This window comes from Scedosporium apiospermum (assembly GCF_000732125.1).
Source record: "Scedosporium apiospermum strain IHEM 14462 chromosome Unknown SEQ_SAPIO_0132, whole genome shotgun sequence".
Lineage (NCBI taxonomy): Eukaryota > Fungi > Ascomycota > Sordariomycetes > Microascales > Microascaceae > Scedosporium > Scedosporium apiospermum.
In genome coordinates this window covers 491947-515312 of record NW_015971833.1, presented here as the reverse complement: position 1 = coordinate 515312, position 23366 = coordinate 491947, and the positions used below count along the sequence as shown (strand labels likewise).

The following is a 23366-nucleotide window of genomic DNA, read 5'->3' as shown; positions in this document are numbered from 1 at the left end:
CTCGTAGGCTGTAAATATCTCGCGACTGTTTTCCCGGACGTACAAGGTCAGCAACGGCGCGATCCAAGGTCGAAACGGAAAAAGAACGGGGAAAAAATTGAAGAAACAAAAACTCGAGGGCACGAGACTAGGGCGAGAGGTTTCGATACAATCGGAAATAGCAATCCGTACCTCAAGAGAAAGAAAATCAAATATTATTGCCGAAATCTGAAAGTCGAATTGATCGTGGACTCGAGGTTCGACGTGGAGCGAGCGTCGTCGAGGTGCTGGAAATTTTCGGTCCGGATTTTTGAGAAGGTGAAGCTTTCTCAATTCGATTTTTTTTTTTTCTGCCCTTGATTGACCAGTGTTGGAGTTTGTGGTTGGAGAGTGAGAAGTAGAGTTGCATATTTCCTTAACAAATATGTGTGTATTCTTCGTGTTAAAATGGTTATGCACCAGTGAAATGTACCCGCGCGCATAGTGGGGCAGAAATTGATAGGCGGTGAGCCTTGTCAAACTTGTCAGCCACAAAGATACATGCACGAGCCACACACCACATGTGGCGGGAGCATCCTCCAGCCCCGTGTTGTTCCAAGGAACTCTTGAACTCTTCTGGAGTAATACAGTGGGGGCGGTAAGCCCGTAGGGGTTGCGTGGGAGACCAGTCGGCCATTGTTGCGTCAATATTGCTCGAAGAAGATTGTCAAGATGGATATGTAAAGATTGAGGAGGAGGTACATGAAGAAAGGAAAGGAGAACTTCTTGTGGTAACACTGATCATCTGCTCGCTCATATCGCGATGTCATCAACATCGTCCGCAACTCCCACACCGTCCTCTCCATCATCCCCATCCTCATCCTCCGACTCTTCCCACTCCTCCCAATCAGAAGCTTCGCTGCCTTCACTATAATATGTTTCAGTGGCACCTCCCGGCTCCTTTCGCCACTCTTACCTCTCCATTTCCTCAGCCTGCCGTCTTGTCCGTTCTTTACCCCACTCATTCATGATGAACCGTTCGAGTCTGTCGAGATCCGAGCCAGGCGCCTCCGGGTAGAGCTCGGGCATGATATAGTATGGCACGCGCGGGATCATCCACTCGACCCCCTCTCTTTCCGAGGGAGTCCAGTGCCTACATCTATGCAACAATAGATGCGCCACTCGTGAATACACCTGCGCGAGCCATACCATACTACCGCGAGAGAAACTCCCTATTTCCCGTGGCTCGAGGATCCCCCAGAGGTACTTGTTCGTCGTCTGGCCAAACGCGACTCGAACGGCTTCGTAAATGAGGAGCTGGCGAGACTCCCCTTTGACAAAATTGCAAATACGACCAAGGTTTATCCTCGTGTCATATTCACTGACCAGCTTGTGGGTCATGGCGGACTCCCGATACATCGAGTACCCGTTGCGGACTACCAAGATCGTCCACTTTACGGGCCGGCGTTGGCCGATACGGGCTAGACGGCCGATCCCTTGCTGAATGGTACTGTAGTTAAAAGGTAGTGTCAATATGTACCCGTGCGCAGCACCGCGGTGCATATTTAGACCCTGCCCTCCGATCCGGAACGACGTCACTATGAACTGACATCCCGAATGCGGGTCGTTGAAACGGCGTAGGATAGCCACCCTCTGCGATGCTGAGTGCTTCGCTTCGATGGTCTCTGCATCCCAGCCGGACAGTGATATCAAGGATTTGACCGCGCTAAGAAACGAAGAAAAAACGTTAGCTTGCAATGGCTCCGTTCAAGGAGGGGGCGCTGCGCTGTGTAATTTTCAGAAACGGTAGTACATACTCTAGAGTGTAAGGGGAGTCTACGAGAAAGACGGCTTTTTCCCCAGCTACCGAGTGGTCGAGGCAAGCGACGAAAACCCGTGCCAATATGGGCGAGCCGCAGAGCATTTCCCGGATCCGGTCAGCAACGGCAGCGTCTGACCCAGCAATCGGCGACGTGATGCTGTCGGCGGAGACATCCGCCTGCCGCGCATCGAAATTGATGCGTTGGGCGAGACGAAACCGACTCAATACGTCTCTGGGTATTGCTCTCGGCTGCGTTTGGGCACTGATGGTTGGATCCATAGGGACTACGTCCGTCCCCTCGCGGCTTTCAGATCCCTCGCTATCTTGAGGGCCCCATTTTCCAAATCGCGGGATGAGCTTGTTAGTGAGAGCAATTACTCGCTCTTCCCAGCCATTTGGAAAACAGAGCTCTTCTGTTGAGACTGAAAGCGGCGGAATATTGTCCGCTGGCCACTCCAAGGCCCCGTTGGGCAGCCTCAGAGGTGTCCTCAATGTCCGGCGAAGTTGCACCTCTCGAAGGACCTCGGGGAGCAGAGTCTCGCACACTCTATTATCCCAGCGACAAAGAGATCCGTACCTTTCCAGTAGTCGGGGATTTAGGAGCCACAGCTGCGGCGACTCGAAGACCCGGGAGTCTCGGTAATCTACACTATACCGAATACTGCGCGGGCAATCATAGTTCCGGTACCTTACCTTGAACTCAGCATCCGAGAGCTCAAGGAAGTCCTTATCCGACGGGAAATCATCGCCTTTCCAGATAAGATGTAGGTATCCTAGGATATCTTTTACTCTGTTCTGCAAAGGTGTTGCTGTAGCTGCGACGACACTTCTGGAGGGCAGAGTCTGGATCAGCTTCGATATGACATTTTTCGGATTCCTACAAACGTGAGCCTCGTCTACAAGGATCGTCGAAAAGCACGTAGCCATAAACGGTGCCCTGACAGTATAGTAAGTCTTGCGAGCAGTGAACTCGCCTGGGCCCAGGGTAGGCGTCGGCGGTTGGTTGTCGTCGTTGTCGCCGTCATCTTCTAAAGGCCGTCTTGTGGTCATGACACTAGTAGCCGTATAGAAGCTTAGGATAAATAGCTTCCTAGACTCCATACGGTTGTACACGGAGATCTCTGCCTCAAACTCTTCTGGAGAGATTACCAGGTCCTGGAGGTTTGCAGGAGTGCTATTGTTCCTCCTCGAGTTACCCCGGACCAACCTTACATCCAATAGGCCCCTAAAGAAATTTACACCTTCAGTTAAGACTTGTAGTTCGATGGCTGGTGGGACCAGCAACAATGGTGGTCCTTTCGGCGCGTTTCCCGTCCAGTCTTGAATCATAGAAAGGTGTACAAGGAGAAAGAGAGCTATCGTCTTCCCGGCACCACAATCATTAGCGAGCAAGACGAAGCGTTGGGGCGAATTGATCCTTTCCCACATCGTGGCGGCGTCTAGAACAGATCACGGTTAGTGTGTCCATCTATGACCCACGGCAAATAAAAACAAACTTGAACAAAAGAAGGAGAAAGAAACAAAAGCTCGAGCAGCTTACCGAGGATCTGGTGGTAGTTTGGTACGAAATTGGGCAAGTTCGTGTTGATAACCCTGTCCTCCCAGTCCTCCTTTCCGAAGAGGCGCATGGCGCGCCTGATATCATCACCGTTAGTGTACCTCGCGATGTTGGTTATACGGTTGATTATAATGCTTTTAATGTGCTCTTCCGTGTTTCCCTCGCCGAAAGCCGAGTTTTGCGTATAAAATTGTACCTCTTCATCGACATCCAGCACTCCGTGGAATGCAGAGATGCTTTGCTCGACCGGTACATAGCCGTCTACACTGGGAGCCTCCGTCTCATATACGTCCCTCGCATAATCCCGTAGGGCTTCCATAGTGTCCATAGTGTCCAGATATGTCCAAATGTGTTCAGATGTGTTCAGATGTGTTACGGAGGCACATTCCTGAAAAGTTAAGGAGTCTATTGAACTACTGCAGATTTACTCGACTGAAGAGAAGGAGGTTGTATGGAGGTATTTTAGTAGTGTCCAGGCCAGATGCTTTGTGATGTCAATTGGTATGTTTGATGTCGCAATGGGGGAAGATTACGGCTTAGAAGTAATGTAGGTAGAATCCGATCCCAATGCGTTGTGATGATACCAATTGTCGTATTCGAGGCGGGACTCAACATAGTATATTCTCGACCCTGGAAGATGTTGAGTTTACACCCGGAGAGAGCGGTGGATATGCTTCGACGTCGAGGGTATCGAGTCTGTACCTGAAACTAGCGTTTGATGTATTGTGGCCTGGAAGATATCCAGTTTGTATGCGGGAGAAACCTGGAGGTTGTCACCCGAAAGTAGAGTTAGATGATTCGACGATGGGAGATGCCGAGTTTGAATCTCGAAGTCGAGTTCGGTGCGCCGCGATACTGCAGGATGCCGGGTTTAGATTTAGAAGCAGAGCTGGATATTCAGTAACGCTTCAAGATGTCGAGTTGGGTTTTGGAGGAGAGTTGAATGTTCCGCGATGCTTGAGGATATCGAATTTTAAGTTCAGAAGCAGAGTTATATACTCCACGATTCTTCAAGGTATCAAGATATCGTGATAGATTCGGAAGGAGAGTTGGACGTTCTACGATCCTTCGGAATAGATTCAGAAGTAGAGTTAGATACGCCACGATTCTTCAAGATATCGTGTTAGAGTCGGAAGGAAAGTTGGACGTTGTGTGATGCTTGAGGATAAGTCTAAAAGCCGAGATAGATATGCCACGGTTCTTCAAGACATCGTGTTAGATTCCGAAGGCGAGTTGGACGTCCTGTGATACTTGGAATATCAAGTTCGTTTCAGTTCGGAAGCAGAACCTAATGTTCCGTGATGCTTGATGATATCGGGTTGGGTAGTTTGGAGGGAGAATTGGATGTCCTGTGATGCCTGGGGATGCTTAGTGTGAACCTGGGAGCGGAGTTCAATATGGTATTAATAGTAACTAGGCGAGGGCTTCTCAACAACTAGGACATGAAATATAAGTAGTTCTTGCCTCAGCAAGCTGCAGACTTCTTCTCGTGATACTCACGCCTGTCGTTTTAATAACTATGGAGGAGACTACTCAGGTCGTTCTATCCCTTCCAAGACTTTAACATATTTTCAAGAGAACCTATCTACATGTGATTACTTTCAAAAGCTGTGCGTCTTATTCATTTGCTAAATTGAATCTTCCTGTTGTCCCTCCACTTCTCTTTCCTTATGCTGGCTTGTCCTCGCCTGTCTTACCGAGTTACAACGTACAGATTCTGCACAGGGGCATGTGAGCTCTCATAACTCGGCTATCAGAACGGCTATTGAGCTGGTTGAACAGTCTACAATTCGTGGTCTCATTTATAGCTTGACCCAATACATTCAAAGGTTTCAACGACGTCCGCAGAAGAGTCCCCAACGAGGTAAGTCCATTGTCCGGTAGCTACACACGTCCGAATCTAGAAGGTTTAGCTCTCGTTCGCCAATCCAATGGACCAATGACACTTCTCCAGCTAACTTTCATGTCACAGTCGCACCTTACTACATTGTTGGAAGCGTTTCTGCGAGCCAAAGCTGGGAGCCTTTCATGGATCTTAATTCAAATCTATTTCCGGTCTTCTTGTAGCTCTCAGCAGCAGAAAGAAGCGACCCAACGTGTTTTCTCTCAGAAGGGAACCCGAGAGTGTCGGAGGTCATTTGTGCCCCAGACAGCCAAACCGCACTTGTCACCTTGGTCACCGAACCTTGCCATTTTTTCCTTCCGTCTCTTTTTCTTTTCCTCTTTTTCTGATCCTTCTCTCTACTAGTCGGAAGCCGCAGATGTTTCTGGACTGCCCAACGCGACATGTCATCTCCTACCTCGCCGTCGCAAGCTCCCGAGCTCATCAGTTTACACAGAGCTCGTAAGAGACTGATGGCATTCCTGAGAAAGATTCCCCCGTCTTGGTTCAACCACTATCGAGCTAGAGACATCCTCGGAGTACTAAAGGCATGGGGGAGGTGCAACTATCGCGCTACCGACATGAGGGACCAGCCTCTTGTGAAGGCTGTGCAGGAAATGATCGGTTCCAACCCGCCCCGAAAGCCTACTGTACACGAGATGTGGGCAGTCCTTTTCATCTGCTGGGAGACTAAGAAGAAGTGCTTTCCGCCTGCCTTCATCAAAATCATCCACGAGACTCAGTGGGATGATATAATTACTAGGCTAAACCCTGGCCGCAATGACCCTGCCCCCCCAAATATTATCCGCGCATCACTGGAGGTTTTTACCCACTGGATGGACAGCGATGACCACTTTCAGTCCATATCTACAAATACATCAAGGCCTGAGAGCCTGCTAGCAACCGACGCGGCGCGATATTTCCACGATCTCTTTCATTCTATTATCATAACAGATGTTACAATGACGGAGATTAAATGGGTCCTCCCCGTGAACCTCGACAAGCCTCCTCACGAGATCCGCGCCATGCTGCAAGGGCCAGCCCCATGTTTGGTTATTACCCCAGTCTCTGCAACTGTTACTGAGCAAGAGGATGAAAGGGAAGGGGAAGTCGTTGCAACAACAGCCCCAGTTCCAGTCGTAGAGCCAGCTCCAGTCCCAGAGCCTATCCCGGAATCCGCCCTCCTCACCACCCAACCTACACCACAAGACGATAATGTAGACCGAGCTACCACATCTGCGGCTGCCGCAGCAGGTCCAATCCTACAAGCAACGCCTGTCCAGCCTGTCGCGCTCGACGCAATCGACGATAGGAGTATAGGCCGACAAGAGGCGGCTGACAGGCTGCTCGGCGGCATCCGAGGTGCGCCCCTACAATCGCTAGTCTTAGATATGTTGGAAGACGTGATCTCGAATGACCCCCTACTCGTTTTAGCGAGTAAATGCGACCAGATCGTGACAAAACTGAACGAAGTCAAGAAGAGGCTCCGAGAGGAAAGTGACCAGGCCGACAGGGTGGTTCGCCAGCGGTTAGCTGGCATTTGGGAGCGACGCGACGAAAAATTTCAACGCCAGCTTCAATGATCTCTCACGCAGAGATTCTTTGCGAGAAGCGCCGTCGACACTAGGCTCCTGGCGTCATATAGGACTTCGTGCCTTCGAAAAGTTACCACAGGGGATGAAGTCTAAACCAGGAAAGTCTCACAGAGAAGAAGTGCGTAGCGGACTTGATATTTTTGAGCATTTTCGATGACAACGTAACTTTTAAATAAGTCTTTATCATACACCAAGAGAGAAGGGACGACTCTCGACTCAAATAATTCTAATATTTTAAAAGGTTTTTATTCTCGAGATCTCCAACTCCTTGTGGCTCCAAACCCTCTCTTCTTTTTTCCCTTCTACATCTACATTACCCTACCTCCGACTTGTAAGTTGGCCCCCTTCCCCCCGGTTCACCTGATCCTCTCAAATCCACCCGGCTCTGCAAATTGCCGACCTTAAGAGCATCGGATCCGTTCTCCTTTCGCTTTAATCGGATCTATTTTGTCTATACTAGCCTGAGAAAGCTGGACCTCAATTGAAGGATCAGATAAACCCTTGCCAGAGGCTTCTCCTGACAACTCAAACAGTTCCGAATAATTCCTACCAACGTCTGTCAACATGGCACCACCAAAACGATCTAAAGCTCCAAAGGCTAGTAAAGTGTCCCCGTTTACATTTAACGGCAAACCGCTGCCAATTGGCCGAAAGGATGCAAATGAGCCAACCAACGGGACCACTGAGTTTACAGCCTGGGCTTTAGCTCAAATCGAACCATCATGGGGGGGCAGCACACTTGAATTGGCTCTTCAAAAGAAGGTCTGTTCAATTCTGTTCAACTCTACTGTATTATATACTAACTTATTGATGTAGTCCCTTGAACGGCTTCTCCAAGTTCGAGAAAAGCCAAAATACTCGGGCACAAATGTTCAGACTTGCACAGAGTCGCTTATTGGCCGCAGCGGGCGCGGACGTCCATCTTATGCCGATGGTGTTGCAGTTTACGTCTTCGGTCAGGTTGCCGCAAACCCGTGCGACAAGTGTTCGAAGGGGCATGGAAAATTCCCTAACTGTGTAGTCTGGACTGACTTCAGCCTATCATGCGCTTGCTGTATTTACCAAGCTGCGTCCTGTTCACTCCAACCTAACCAGAAGAAGCGCAAGTAAAGTCGTATGTTTCCCCTTCTAACTTGTAAAAATAATATCCGAATCTAATACGAAGAAATTTAGCGGGAATTGATTCAACTTCGGATAAACGAGAACGACTGGAAGACTCAACTGACTCTACTAAGAGTCTTATCGAGTCACTCTCTACAATCCCGGCCGTCCACTTACGAACTCTTTCGACCGTTCTTGCGCAAGTTGCTGAGAGAGTCGAAGCTAAGACCTCCACCGAATCGACCAAACCTGCTCCAGCCTCTACTAAATTGGCCAATTCAGCTCAAACCTGTCACGAATTCGCTAAACCTGCTCCAATTCTTCCGGCTCTCAGCAGTCCAATCGAGGTCCAGAGTGAAGATGAGGAGATTTTTGATAACGATTTATCTAATATTAAACAGATCTGATCAGATTTGATCAATTCTATTATCCTTTAGGTCGCTGGCTTAGTTAATCAATAATACACCAAGTTTATTCTCGCTGAAGCTCGTGTTATCATAACTTTCTGTGTCCATTTTGAAAAGGTCGAAGGCCTCCTTCGATTATCAGCATCTCCCATCCAGTCCCTAGTCATTCACTCTTCTCTATTCGTCGTATCTACTACAGAGAATCCCCTCTCAATAAGTTCGTCGGAGGCAATACCAACACACCAATCCACCATTACACCTCCCTTGGGAGCATGATGAAAGAATGATACAACATCTCCGTTTTCTGTCCAAATAGCAGACCCACAGATGCTATCTGGTAGGTCAGTCGATGAATCTTGACCGAGATAATACCACTTCGCCTTCACCCACTTCTGGCAGGGTTGATTAACATCGTCAGAAGGTATTCGCTGGTAGGAGTACTGCCAAAACATCCCTTCCATTAAGCCAGTATCCGGTGAGTCAAGATAAACAGTAGTCCCTGTTTGACAAGACTTGGCGGTGGCTAGTTTTTGGAGCCGTGTTGGTTCTGGATTGATGTCGTTGTCGAATGTAATGTTGCAAAACCTTTCTCCCTTCCCCAACCTCACGAGCGCGATGTCAGTAGCCCCAACTTCCATAATTAAATCCCCTATAGCTCGGCCGTTCTCAGCTTGCGGGTGAAACACTGAAGAACCGCATTGTCCCGGGAAACCGTGGGCTGCTACCGTCAGGAACTCGGTATTATTTTCATCCTGGATTAAGATTCCAGCCGTCGTTGATAGAAATTGACCCACATGTCCAGGGAACGGCCCTGATGCTATTCTAATACCAGGTTGAAGTATGTTATACTCACTGTCATCTGGGCTTCCGGGAGCTGGGTCAGATGATCGTCGAGCTTGAAATTCTGCCAGTTTGTTCCCCCACTCATCGCTATAGTAATAATGACATCTAACTCGAGCAATTCGTGAAGGCAACTTGGTGATATCAATTCCTTGCTTGTCAAGGATTACTATAACATAAACGTTGCAGTAAATAACTTCGTTGATGAGAACCCCAATGGACTGGAAGTGGTCCTTGACAAGCTGGAAAAGTGGCTCCCAGTCATCGATATTTTGATAGTCTAGGTCGCTCGACACAGAGAGCTGACTCCCAGGGACTGGCGCCCCTACGGGGATAGGTTGTAGTAAGGGGTTGGATTCGGGAGCAAAGAAAACGGCGAGACCAGCGATCGTCCGTGGCCATGGCTTGGGTGGGAATTCTCTCATTACGAAATGTAAGAAGGGGCCCACAATAGATATTGCGGATGTGGACGGGTATATGGCGAACAACATATTCAGGTTCTCTTTTGTGTCTAAGGCGTTTGGGTTGTCGCTGAGGTTGAAGGGTAAGACAATATGCCGTGGCGTGGTGTGACTTGGCCCTCGCTCGGTAGAGTCCTCCCCATCTTGCGGGTTCTGCCAAAGGGATAGCCTATCATCTAGATTTAGACAGTTAAGGATAGTTCGTACTTATTCAGGGATGAAACTTACCGATAGATGCTTCGGTGGCTTGTGCCATCCATCCTCGAGGGTTAGGGACGAAGGAGAGTGGTACATTGTCCTGGAAAGCCGTTGTCACAGCTCGGTCTGCGAGGACGGCTACCTTCTTGGGAGACACCTCCTCTCTAGTGGGTGTGATTTTGCGCTTCCTTTTGGGTGTAGGGGAGAGTTGAGGGGGGAGTATCGGTGTTACGAAAAGCATTTCGTTCACCATCTTAGTTGATGGAGGCGTTTGGGGGGTTGTGGCTGCCATGTCGCAGTTAGACTGGCGTTCGACTTGAAGAAGGGTGATGAAAAGAAAAAAAACCTTTGAATGTCTGTTTGGGAAGGAGGAAAATCGAAGCTGGTACGATCAAATCCGCTCAAACAGGGAGAGGAGAGGGATTGGGTCAGGATGAGGACGAGTGTTGATTGTAAGAGATGGAGGTTGATGGAGATGGGACCAAGACGGAACCTTTCAAACGCTGATTGATTTGGCTCCCGTGGAATGTTGTAAAATGTTGTAAAGGGTAAGTTCCAACACGGATTATTGCCCAACTTTAAAACGTTTCCTGATATGCACTCCGTCACACATTATATGTTTAGTCATCAACACTTAGTCGCCAAACTTCATCAACCATTCCTTATCATTCTGGGCTTTCCAAGAACACACGTGGCTTCCGAAACATCGAAGGAGACGCTGTCTTTTCGCAGCAGCGAAGTTGGTATCGGTCATGGTCTTCGTAATACAAGTCTAGGCAAAGGGTGCAAAGAACGTCTGGCCAATTTGTTAGCGAGAAGACGAGCGATTTTGATAATGAATCCATCTGGAAACGGTCATCTACATTAGATCCCTAGAAAGTTCAGATATTTAATTCTATGTTCTACACTACATGTCCAGGTAGTTATCTCTATCTGATGACACTCTACATTCGGCTCAGCCATGCTCTAATCATGAAAATGTACGCGATGTGTCCAATCTCTACCTCGTAAATACAAAAAAGCACTCGTAGGCCTATTGCCTCGCAGGCACACCTAAACATCCATCATCATCCCTTGTAAACGAGTGCTCGGGGAATAGTTCTCCCTAAATGTGCAAACAAACTCATCAACCTTCCAAAATTTTGCAGCCTTGGAGCAGGGCTGTACAATTCTCGCAGCGAATTTTAACGGTTCCCAAACGTACTACAGTTCAAACGGGCCGAGCTGCTGAACGAACTGAGAAACCTTCGGAATAGAAACGGATTTGACCAAATAAGTCACCAATTTACGCAACGTCGGTGTTGCGAACCTCGGGAAAATATCACACACAGGCTTGAGGCGTTGAGCACGAGAATGCATGCAAGCTGAGTACGGCTCAGACTTTCATCCGGTGGGTAATACAATATTATTCATTCCAGCAAGACTCCCATCTCTCCATAATGGCTACTTCGTACATTGATAATAATAGTTCAACATGACCTCATAAACCCGTCCTCACTCCTTACTCCTCAACATCGGCGCAGGTCGCCGTCAACTCCACGGTAACATTTCAGATCAAAAATACCCCACTGATCTTCTGCAATTTCAATACCCTCCATAACCGCCATGGCCCGTGGGATCGATTCGTACCTCACCGAATCAATCATGCCCTGTTGCCCAAGAATCACACCTGATCGCCCATTAGGGGCAGCATCCCTCGATAAAACTGTAGCAACTGTGTCCAGTTGCACGACAATTTCGTTAGAAAATTCGACCAAGCATGAGAGTTGGACCCGTGTCCCGCCCGCCCCACCCGCACGACCGACAAACCGGTAGGGTTCATGAACTTCATGTTGTTTAACGAACTCTCTAAATTCGGGAGAAAACAGGTCATCGGTGATGAAGTTGACTTGTGCGCCGGTATCCCATAGGGCCATAACTTTAGGTAAGTATTGCTGGGGCATTGGATCTTCGTGGTCGACGGCAGATAAAGAGATCGTACATTGCACAGAAGGTAGGGCGAGCTCCTCGCGGTTGGCAACGATGAAGAAGTGTGGGTTGGCGGGAGGTGGCTGCGGGGTGTTGGTAATGTCGCCGAGGAGGTTCTGCTTCAATTGGGCCCTCTCCTTCTGAGTCAAAGGCTTCGGCACACCTGCGGATTCTAAAAGACCGTGCGTTTGGATAGGGAGAGAGAACTGTTCATTCTCTCTTGAACTGGGTTGGCCAACATCGTCGGCTAGTCGAGCGGACTTTGCAAGAGCACGTAGTCTTTCTCGTCTCTTCGGACATGTGGACGGAACCGGGGGAACAATGATCGGACGCGTAATTGAGTCGACAGCCTTTCCACATTCCTCAAGGATCTTCAAGTAGGACGGGAGGTGAGGGAGGCTAACTCGTAGTGTAGGATAGTCTTTGCGAATACACGAGCTCGCAGTGCCCAATGCGACGTAGACATAGTGCTCCTGGGTCATCGGGGGTGTGGTCGGAGTCGTGGTCGGAGCTGTGGGTGGGGTCGGACGGGAGGGCGTATCCGAGGCGGGCTCCATGTTCGTCGAGGAGGCTAGGCGAAATCGAGGGGAGGCGGGTGTTGATTATAGGGCGAAATCAAATCGATTTCTTGAGTATCGGTGAGGGAGATCGGTAATACAAAGAGAAAATATAAGGATGGTGATAGTTGAATTGATGGAGATCAAAATGATTGACACCGAGATGATGGAAAAAACGGTGCGCTTGATGGTAATTTTCGATCGTGATGTGCTTGAAATTGACGGAACTGGAATTGGAAATGAAAATTTGACGGTGGTATTTATAGAAGACGGTTAGGGACGCAATCAGCCGGCAAAAATTCGGATCTAGCCGGCTTAGCGGAGAAACCTGGCCCAAAAAAAATCGGTTCCAAGATCAGTAATTTTATCGCAGTTTGGCGGGGGAACACGGCAGAAAAAAGTTAAACGGTTATAAGATCAGTAATTCAGCGGAAATTCCGTATTATGCGTTTAGCTACAAGTAAGCTCTTAGAAGAGGAGGCGGGGTAGCTCTGTACGAGCTAATATCCCACGAATATCCTTCCTGTCTGTAGTACTTGTGCTTTCGAGGTACAACCTTGCGATTGCAAAGCCATTAAGGGTCCAAAAACGGACCCTGCTAAAAAATTATCTAACAAAACTCGTGACACCCGTTCCGCCTTTTACTTGTCAAGGATAATGAGTATGGAAGTATAGATTTCTACAGTGTAATAAAGCTGTTGCCGTGCGATATGAAGCAGTCCTTCAATACTCTAAGACAAGTAGCCTTGTTTAGTCCGTCACTACTCACGTGACCTGGAACGACGAGATCGCGTCAGCATCCGAGTTGACGCGTTCCAATTTCGTCCCGTTGGAAGAGAAAGCCCCGATATGAATACAAAACGGATACTCGTGCGCAATACTAGATTCAAGGATAATATTCTCAAGTCAAACCTGATACCCGTGCTCGGCATGAGATGGTGGGCTTGAGATGATGGTAGCATGCAGCAGAGTGGCGAGTATGAGGGTAGGATGTTATTTCGGTCGGCAGGATGACCGAAATTGCATCTCACCTTCCATACGGCACACACCCTCAAAATCACTTCGTCCTAGTGTACTGATCAGAGAGGTCTCAGCTAGACGTGCGGTCTGACGTGTGTATATCAACATGGTCCGATGTCCCTACGTCAGCAGAGGACTTTATTTGACCGCCTCCGCGATTATCTGCTTTTTTATCCGCTCTACGAAGTCCAGACTGTCCTGCAAAAAGCTAGATAGCACCCTAATGAATGCCCTCAGAAGTTGACAACTTTGGTGCTACGAGTTCATATGTAGTTAAGTAAATAAACCCCTGCGAGCCCCATTAATTCATGGAAAACATCGTTGGCCGCTTCTGACATTTTTCTGAAAGCAATTCCACGTCCATGATACCATGGCAATATGCTTCGCCTACATAGTCGAATCGCCCATCGCGATCTCCACGGCCGGGCCTCAGAATCATTGGTACTGTAGCTCCTCTAAGAACGACAACAACATCACCTTCGCGCATCTCCTCAGGCCCGAGGCCGACATAGCCTTCCTTTGTCATGAAGCACCTCCGTCCCAACTGCGCATCAACGCGACGTTGAATGTACCCATAGCCGCCAATGCCGCCTTTCTGATGTCCTCATCGAGGTGAGCGCCATCTTCCGGGAATTGCGGTCCACGAAACTCGGGCCCGAATGACTTATACCATGCGTCGTACTTTTCGAAAAAGTCGTACACGGCCCAGCTATCGCCGAACCGGAGCCATCGTGGTACGTAGTAGTAAAGGCCCATGGCTTTCCTCCAGCCGTTGAAAAGAGGATTGTGGCGGATATCGTGGAGGCTTCGAATGTATCCTACCCATTCTTTGAGCTTAGCCTGGCGGTGGAACCTCTGTTTCGATATCTCAAATACTGCTCTAAGAAGGGGTATCCCATCGACTTGAGGACCTAGACGATTAGACGGGTCGTTTGGCGCGGTGGACAGACCACGTCCCCCGGTTGAGAGGAACCAGGGTATATCTCGTCTCCGCGTCCGTGACGCACAGTTGGTGCATTGGACTTTCGGATAACGAGCGAATGGAAATACAAAATGTCGCTTATGAAGTAATTGCATAACACGCCCATATCCTCTGATGTTGACATCTGCCGGCGGACATGCTGCCCGGTCAGCTCAACAGAATCAGCCTCGAATCCCGGAATGACGAGGGCCGTCGTCCCATCCACACGTTTCGGACGCAGTTGAGCCCAAATCCCAGCTTGTTTATCACTGCCTGAACTAAAGAGTGGTGTATTGGAATTGAGATACCCGTACGGGATGCTCAGCTCCGAGCTCCAGTCCGGAACCCAAGATGCCAACAGAAACGCAGACGAAAAGTGCACACCAAAGTCCATTTTCAGATTCAAAGCTGAGCATTGGTATCATCAGGGCTGAGTGATGACTCAGGCTTGGCATCAGCGGCCTGGAGTCAGCGGCTTGGCGTCAGCGGCTTGGCGTCAGCATCCGCACCTTTTCGAGCTCTGGAAAACAAGGTTGCGTTAGTGGCACCCGCCATCTTGGAAGGTTTTTGCAGCTGTTGAGCAGTCCCTATCAGTTAGTGCGACCAAAAAAGTCCTCGAAGGTGTTCCAGCTGTGCGGGTGTTGTTCTTAGCTCAACTTTAAGCTTTTTGACAGAGGCCCTTGTCACTTTTTAGATCAGAGCTGTGTTTCCTACCTGACAACTCCTCGCGACATCACAACGTTGCATTCGACAGCATTTTCAGCCGCTATGAGGCCCGCCATTTGGGTTTTGACATGGGAAGAAGTTGAAGTGGTAAAATGTCTGGGTTTTATTCTTTTCTCTACATCTCTCTGGAAATATATGATCTTGGCTTTTGCCCACTTCCTTCGGCAATGTCAATTACAGTGCTCACATCCCCTCCATTATTGAATATTCAGATTGGCTCAAAGGATTCTTCCAAATACTGCAAATTCTTGTTACCATTTGTGTTGTACTTTTCTACCCCCGACATCCGTCTCAGACCCGCACCGCAATGGCTGCCCTGGCCCAAGAGGTGGTTGCTTCCCTGTGCGCCATCGAGGCCTTTCCGGTTCTCGAGTTTGGGGATCGCCTCTCCAACTTCGCCCGCAATGCCCCTGCTGTCTCAACTCTCAAACGGGATATTCGTCTGAGGCCTGAGTTTGGCCCGCCTATTAGCACGACTAGTATCAGCGGTCGCGATCAGTCCGATGCTCTCAATAGACTTGCAGTGCAGTCTGTAGTTGTTGCAATTACTGGCCTCAACAGCACGGCAGATAAGTCCAGGTTCAAGGAGTGCGTTAAAGGCGTAAGTACTAGTGGCACTGCATCTGTGTTGTCCCAGGCAAAGACCGGCCCGATTCTAATCTATAAATCTCTATAATCAGGCAGACGCATCGTATGGGACTTTTGTTGATTTGTCCAAAGCTGCTCTTATCTTATACGAGGAGCACATCAACTGGCGCCTCGAGGCCGACTCCCTCCCGACCTTGGAAGAGCTTTTCCAAACCCCGGATTTTCTCACACATTTTAACAAGAAGATCACCGATCCCAGATTTGTTGCCGATGTCGTTGTGCTGGATCTTGTCAAGCCACAGAAGGCCATCTGCACAACTCTCATGTTTGTGGCCGAGTACCTGAAACAAGGCCCGGCCATGACGCCAATTTTGGGAAGCGACAACTTTGAGAAGTCAGCCAGCGGTCAGATCCTCGCCTCGTGGATCCAGACGATGCTCATCGACTCCGCCGCCGGGGTCGAGTACTCGCCCAAAGACCTGTTCAACTTCTCGGTCGAGGTTGCTTCCCTCGTCGCCGTCCCCGTGGATGCTCAGGGCAAGCATCTAGAGAGTAGCGGTCTTCCGATGCGCAGCCTCGTCATGTCCAAAACGTTCAAGGGTGCGGCCAAGGCAGCCAGGATGCGCAAGGCCAAGATGGGCAAAGCCGTCTCACCGAATGGCGACGCCTCCGGCCCTTCCAGTGAGGACTCTGATTTCGACGACATGATTGACGAGGGACAAAAACACTTCAAGTCTATCGTCACGCGCCTCCAGCTTCGATGGCCTGTCATTCAAGATGGCTGGGAAGGCGCGGTGAAGAAAAACGCCACGGTCAGCAGCCAGACGAGCCGCACGGTAACGAGAACGACTCCAGGACATGGAAGCGATAACCCAAACACGCCGTTCCCGGATAGGCAGATTCCCAAGGCTGAGCAAACCAAAAAGGTACCTAGTTCGATAAACATCTCCTTACAAATCCGTACGGTTGCTGATCAAACTCTCACTGTTGTAGTATACCGAGGTGACCACTATTACCGGTCAGCCGCTGGCCGAGTGGACTGCAAAAGGTAACTGACATCAATCACGAAGTGGAAAAGAGAGGCGCTTGAATTTTGTGCTAACTGAGCTCATCTGTTACAGCCCGATCAATCTATCCTGATGTTTTTACCAATCGCGCTCCTCGAACTTCGGACGTTCAGCTTATTCCCATTCGAAGCGGAGGCGGTGGGGGATGCTTCAAACCGGGAACTATGATCGCCACTGACAAAGGAAACGTTGCCATCGAAACTATCGTTGAGGGCACACGAGTTCTGACCCATGCACATGGTCAGCGATTTGGTGTTACTTCGGACGAGGACGTTACTGTCACAGCCGAAGACGAATTCCTTGTTGGGTTTAGTAAGAGACCAATCCCAATTCTACCCTCGTGATAAACAGTTCTGACTTTAAGCCTCTAGATAATGAAGGCGTTTTTGCCACCAAAGGTCACATGTTTCACACCACGACCGGTCTCCGTGCTGTCGACCCAAACGCCGCGGTCGAGGAGAATGCTTGGGTTGAGGTGGGCAAGCTCCGAGTGGGGCACGTCTTGTATCGTCTCTCGCCCGACGGCCAGTCATACGACTTGGTGCCCATTGAATCCATCCAGATCGAGCACATGCCTGACCTGAAGACGGTTCATGGCTTGCATCTCCGTGAGGGGGACCGCAGTTACCATGCCGACGGATTCCTTGTTGCCGTCAACTACCCCGAAATCACCATCAAGTCGGTCGCCCGAGCCCTTCTCCAACTAGACCGCCCCGAGAGAGTTAAGATTCTATACGGACTTCGCGAGCTGTGGCCTCTCTTTGGCAAGCTCGGTCTCAAAGGGGTGGACCAGTTGCTGCACAAGGAGCTGAGGACGGCTCGCCACGGCCGAATGAAGACGAAGCGACACATGCCACGCCTGAATCTGCAGGACCTGCGTAGGACCCTGAAGCTAGAAGCCTGTGAGTCGATTGTCAAGACCTGCAGTGCCCCTGACGGATATCAGCTTCCGTCCGTGGAAATCTTTGATGGCGTTCTCGTCCTGGATGGTCGGCCTGTCGAACGAACCACCTTTGACACGGTCAAGAACACTCTGCAGTGGTCCAGGGAGGTTCCCGGAGTGGGGTTTGAGCATGGTCTCATCGAGTTTCGCCAGCATGGTCTGGATGTGCGGGGAGCCGTTCTCATCTCCGACGATGAGAACCCAACCAATAATTGCGAGCTTGATGGCTCTTGTGTGGTCGCCTTCAAGACTCGATCTGCCCCCACGTCGAAGAGGCCGGCCACGAAGAGCCAGGGCGGTCCCGCCGATGCTATTGCGGCGGCGGAGAGTCGAGCCTCTCTGCCGATAAAGAACGGCAAGGGCCCGATGCCGATCCCGAGACCCAAGCTGACGCGGCCGCCGAAGAACGACAAAGGCCCGATGCCGATCCCGATTCCGATTCCAACCCCAATCCCAGACATTGACGAAAATCCAAGCCCGAACCCGAGTCCAATTTCCAATGGCGATAATGCCGAGGGGAATGAAGTCAGTCTCTTGGACCTCGAAGATGGCGAGCTGGTGTCCAGCTGGGACGAGGAGTGGTATTTCGATACCTACGTCGACTCGGTCGTGTGGCCACCCGAGGCGGAAACCCGCGAGACCTGCGTCGACCCGCACTTCTTCTCCAAGTTTGGTCTCGGCATCTACTACTCGGAGAAGGAGAACGGCCTGCCGATCCCCTCCGTGCTGCTGTCCGAGCTGGACCAGCTGGTGGTCGACTACAACGCCACCGTCGAGCGGTACAAGCAGCTGCCGTCCTTCTACAACTCCTACATCGTGGAAACCCCGGACAAGCGGATGCGATTCAAGATCGAGATCACGTCCCCGGCGGTCATCTCGGCCTTGTCGGATCAGCACGTCGGCCCGGCCACGCCAACCGAGCTCGGCACGTTTCCGACGAAAAACTTGACGTTTACGAAAATCGGCAGCAGCGTCGTCATTCCGCTTCTCTTCGTCGAGGCTGATCTTGAGTTCGATCGATTCCGGTCCGAGCTGCACGGTGCAGTTTACGAGTTCAATGGAGAGATGGCGGGATTCCTAGGGGACAAGTAAGTAGATCTTTGATTCTACTTCTTTTTTTTTTTTTTTTTTGGTTCGAAGCGCTGACCAGGAACCAGATACTGCATGGAAGGTTATGAGCCAGAGTTCTTCTTCTCGGCCGCGGAAGTGAATGAGAAACGGGGCGCTTTGTCGATGAGCATGGCTCGTCCAGCTGCTACTGAGGCACCCGGCTCGGAGACTCTTGTGGAGAAGAGGGCCACCTCGGCTCGCAATACGCAGCCCGCCGCTGTGACTGGATCATTGGCAAGGGCCGCCAATACGCCGTCAAATCAAGTACAGAGGCTCATTTTCATGGAATTTGATGAGAAAGAAGCAAGTGTCTCCCCCCACCCGTCCCATCTTTGACCCCTTGATGCATCAGGAAATTCCAAGAGACCATCATGATTTTCTAACACACCGTGTCATTTCCTTTTCTTTCTATTTAGGTGGTTGAAACATCGCAAACCGTCTTTGAGGATCTCATGTTTTATTACATGGATGACAAGGACGTCGAGAACTTCACCACGTCCAAGAAGCCCACCAGCGACAAGTTCCCCGATGGACTTCTGAACAGCATGACATCGGACATGCAGGGTTGGCTCAAGAACGTGTACGGCAAAGCATACATCACGTATTCCCTGTCACAGATGAACTCCAAAACCGAGGAAGGCCTAAGGAAGAAGCTTACCGAGGCCGAAAAGCAAAAGATTTGGTACTTTTGGGAAGGCAATGTAAGAGTTTATTATGTTCTTGGGAGCTTCTTTACGCATCTTCACCCCCCCAAGCTTGCATCAAGTTACTAAATGTTTTGTATCTCTTCAGGGCCCAAAATGTCTTGCGAATCAGGACATGTATAATAAGATCAACGAGCGGGTGTCACTCTTCGTGACCCGAGATATACTCGACAAGGTTGACGACGATTGGCGCAAGGACTTCCTCGACACCAGTCCCGAAAAGCCGTGGGCTCAGCAGATGCTCGAGAAACTCGACAACGAATCCTATCTGAGACAGAAAATCGTGCCTGGGCTTAGCACGGGGTCCGGCAACATACTCAACCGGTGGTGCATCGTCGCCCAGGCCCTCTCCCCGAACTTCCTCCAAGAGGACGAGCGCGACTTCGCGGGCGAGCTCTACCTCAGCCTGCACAGCCAGTTCCTGGCCATCAGCCAGCTGGCTGCCACCGACATACCGGCGGATATCCTCGGGTACGAGTCTGGCGAGTGGATCATCGACGCCATCGGGCACCTGATGGACCTGGTCGAGGATGGGGCCTCGGAGCTCGACGACGAGGTCCGGGCCATGTTCCTGGAGGACCTCAACGGCCTCTACGAGGACATGAACCTCACCGACGAGACGGCGGAGGAGAGGAGAATCCAGGTCCTCCAGAGTTTTGCCGTGGCCGTCACCCAGATCAGCCAGATTCTCCAGGGGCTCGGGTCCATCATGATGACGTGGGGACCGTCTGACCGGATACACAAGGCCATCAACCTGGCCTTCCAGAACATGCAGAACTTTTCGTTGAAGCGCCTGGCCAAGATGAGAGGGTTTCTGACCGTCGGAGCGGTAAGCGTACCCCATTTTTGTCCCCCCCCCTTCTGTTGCGGTTTATTTTGATCTGCTGACTCTTCTATTCTTCCAAAACAGGGCGTCGGCGTTCTCATTCTCACGCTGAACATCTCGTCGGAGTGGAAGAACATGACGCCGGAACAACGGGTCGCCTGCGCACTGGACCTCACCAAGGCGTACGCCGATCTCCTGGCCGGCGCGACCACCATCTTCAGGGACTACCAGGTGGTCAAGCAGGGCCACGCCGCCGCAATGGAATCCGACGTGCTCGACCAGCTCTTCACCAAGCGCCTGCGGAAGACCAAGCTCAACATCCGGCTGCAGCGGAAGCTCAACACGACCCTCAACCCCGCCACGGGCGCCATCGACGTCATCGACGCCGAGAAGCAGGCGCGGCTGGGCCACATGGAGGCCCTCATCAACGACGAGGTCCGCAAGGGCAAGTACCTCAACAGCGCGGACCTGCGGGTCATCAACAACGAGAAGCTGAGCGCGCGCAAGGACCTCCTTCCGGGGGGGAAGAGGGCGGAGCAGCTGCGGAGGAGCAACTGCTCCGTCACCACGTTCGGGGCCATCTGCTTCGCGCTCGGGGTGGCGTCCTTCATCGCGTCGACGATATCGCTGTCCAAGGACATGAAGAACATGACGACCAGGGGGAGGCGGCTGGCGCGGGCGCAGATCGCCTTCATGGCGCTAGGGGTCGTGCTCGAGCTGATGGGCTTCTTCGTGTCCAGCCTGATGGTGCCGTTCGCGGGGATCGTCATCGCCATCGTCGGGCTGATACTGGGGTTCCTGTTCGCGAGGGAGGAGGAGCCGCCGCTGACGCCGACGGAGGAGTTCATCGAGAAGGAGGCCAAGCCGCTGTGCGCGGGGCTCGACGACCCGCCGGGGGCGAGCCTCAAGTACGCGGTGAAGACGCCGTCGTCGGCGTGGAAGGGGAACCAGGAGGTGGTGGTGGTGGTGGTGGAGGGCAGGAACACGACGTCCGAGCCGGTGAGCTTCAAGAGCGCGTCGGTGCTGTTCTCGACGGGGGACGACGACGTCTGCCTGCTCAAGGAGCTGGGGCTGGAGGAAAACGGCGTGCAGGAGCAGCTGAACGCGAGCGGGGCCTTCTCGCGGGGGAACATGTGGATCGAGAAGTTCGGCACCCTGGATTCGAAGCTGGTGGAGACGGGGCTGTTGAAGGATCAGTTCAGCGAGACGTTCGAGTCGTACCGGTACTCGCTGTATCCGGTTGACCCGCCAGAGGAGTCGGAAGGCGGTGATGGCGACGAGGCTGAAGGGGAGGATGGTGGCCTGCCGGAGGACCCCGTCATCGTCGTGCCGGGCAATTCCGGGTTCAGGTGGGTGGTCAAGGGGACGGTCAACCCAGTCATGACGGTAGGGGGGAAGAAGCAGGACGGGGAGTCGACGATTGAGATTATCGAGAGCTTGCCGAACGGGGATAAGACGAGGGTCATGTTCAAGATCCAGAGGACTTGAGGGAAAGGAATGGGTGGTTGCTTGGTGGGAATAAGTTTTGGGTTTTGTGCTTTGCTTGGGTTGTCGGGGGTTTTGGCACCAGCTTGTCGGTCATGGAGACTTTTTACAGTAGTCGATAGTAATGGTTGAATATGAAAGTTCCTTGTTGAAGTTAGGCCTCGGAATACCCGCCCTATGGGTATTTTGGGGACATTGTTCGAAAGTTTGGGTAGTACGAAGTACCCACGGGCGAATTTTTCGGACCCATGGGTCGCAGCTTTAAAATGGTAAGTAACCCGGGGGTACCGTACCCGTGGGTTACCCAACTTACACTAGCCTGGCGCGCATGTGGTAGCTGGTGCAAGGGTGCGACTAGAGGTCGCGAAAAGGGTGCCTGCATCTCCCTCTCTCCGAAGACATTTTACGATTGTGCCCTGTCTAGCAATACGAAACTGATTCGTACGTGATGGGGTCGTCGAAAACACATGCGACAATCTCCGCGAAGAGAGCAACGGTCGTATTGTCTGAGGATGGCGAGCCATCGTTTAAGGGGTCGTACAGCACCGCCGTGTCTTGGGAGGAGCGGTCGGGTCGAAACTTTATTAGACGAAAGGACCCAGGTTCCAAGACAGGGTAGCGGTATGGATGGATGGTGCACTCCATTTGCAGATGAGATATGGAGAGCCGGATCAATGAAACAATTGAACAGTTGAACATATGTAGTGATGCCACAAACCCAGAGATAGATTTGATACCGTTGCTGATTTCTGCACAGCGGACTTGACTGAGATCGCCGCTTACGTCAGACTCATCAATTCAGCTCTCTTGTGGCAGGGGGAGCTAAACAATTATCGCTGCCCGCGCACAATGCATAGGCGATTAACAAACGACGTGACCATCTTGTTGCCTAGTGGTGCACGATAATACAGTTACCGCAAAGTCGATGGAAATCATCGAAGCATTCCAGATAGCGGGCCGTGATCCAAGGTAAGCGGTCGTCTTCGCAATGATAAGGCGTCCTAAGATGGGATAGCTGAATGTGCTGGGCTGGATCGAGGCTCCAAGAGGATCGCGAAGGTTACTATCGCCAGGCTGCGAAGGATATAGCTCCCGAGGGCGAGACAGAGCATGAAGTATAAAAATGCTATTTTCAACAACGCAGAAGATTGAGTTGAAATACAGCTAGGAGCGAAATGGGTTTCCTCTGTGCCGAACTCTAAAGCCCGAAACCTGAAAGTTGGAACGGACAGCCTCAGCTCCAACTCGGCAGCAGCCAGACAACGCAGGAAACATGAAATCGAACGCCACGTTTTCTACTTTCGACTGCGCACCATCAGATCTCCCTCAGACCCATCAAACCTCCATCTGACCTTCATCAGACCTCCACATCACAATGGCTCCAAACGTCGCGCTGTCCACTCATGATCTGATTGCAAATATGATTAAAAGTGCAATGTAAGTTCGACGGTGGAAAAACAGACACTTACAGAGACGATATTGCCGGAATGACCCGCTGTTCTTCAGCATGGTGCGCCGCATCCGCTCAAACCCGCTACTCTTTGGGTCTGCCAAAGCCCCATCTGACGGTGCCGGCGGACCCAAGACTA

The 23366-nt window shown here is 51.1% G+C and overlaps 3 protein-coding genes and 2 pseudogenes across 3 annotated transcripts; 2 read left to right on the top strand and 3 right to left on the bottom strand.

The window, feature by feature from the left end:
* Nucleotides 1-771: 771 nt before the first annotated feature.
* On the bottom strand, nt 772-3666 carry SAPIO_CDS8888 (uncharacterized protein; the record flags this gene model as incomplete). The annotated part of the gene is made up of 4 exons (XM_016790417.1): nt 772-886; nt 935-1684; nt 1776-3219; nt 3321-3666. 4 exons carry the CDS (start codon nt 3664-3666, stop codon nt 772-774), a joined length of 2655 nt encoding a protein of 884 aa, XP_016639720.1.
* Nucleotides 3667-5624: 1958 nt separating this feature from the next.
* On the top strand, nt 5625-6803 carry SAPIO_CDS8887 (annotated as a pseudogene; the record flags this gene model as incomplete).
* Nucleotides 6804-11330: 4527 nt separating this feature from the next.
* Nucleotides 11331-12347, bottom strand: SAPIO_CDS8886 (annotated as a pseudogene; the record flags this gene model as incomplete).
* A 1542-nt stretch (nt 12348-13889) lies between these two features.
* SAPIO_CDS8885 (uncharacterized protein) lies at nt 13890-14722 on the bottom strand (the record flags this gene model as incomplete). Its single annotated transcript, XM_016790416.1, has 2 exons — nt 13890-14222; nt 14318-14722. The coding sequence occupies 2 exons, from the start codon at nt 14720-14722 to the stop codon at nt 13890-13892; spliced, it is 738 nt and encodes a 245-aa protein (XP_016639719.1).
* Nucleotides 14723-15361: 639 nt separating this feature from the next.
* Nucleotides 15362-21780, top strand: SAPIO_CDS8884 (uncharacterized protein; the record flags this gene model as incomplete). The annotated part of the gene is made up of 9 exons (XM_016790415.1): nt 15362-15655; nt 15735-16568; nt 16636-16690; nt 16764-17021; nt 17081-18740; nt 18810-19026; nt 19179-19463; nt 19555-20295; nt 20377-21780. 9 exons carry the CDS (start codon nt 15362-15364, stop codon nt 21778-21780), a joined length of 5748 nt encoding a protein of 1915 aa, XP_016639718.1.
* Nucleotides 21781-23366: the final 1586 nt, after the last annotated feature.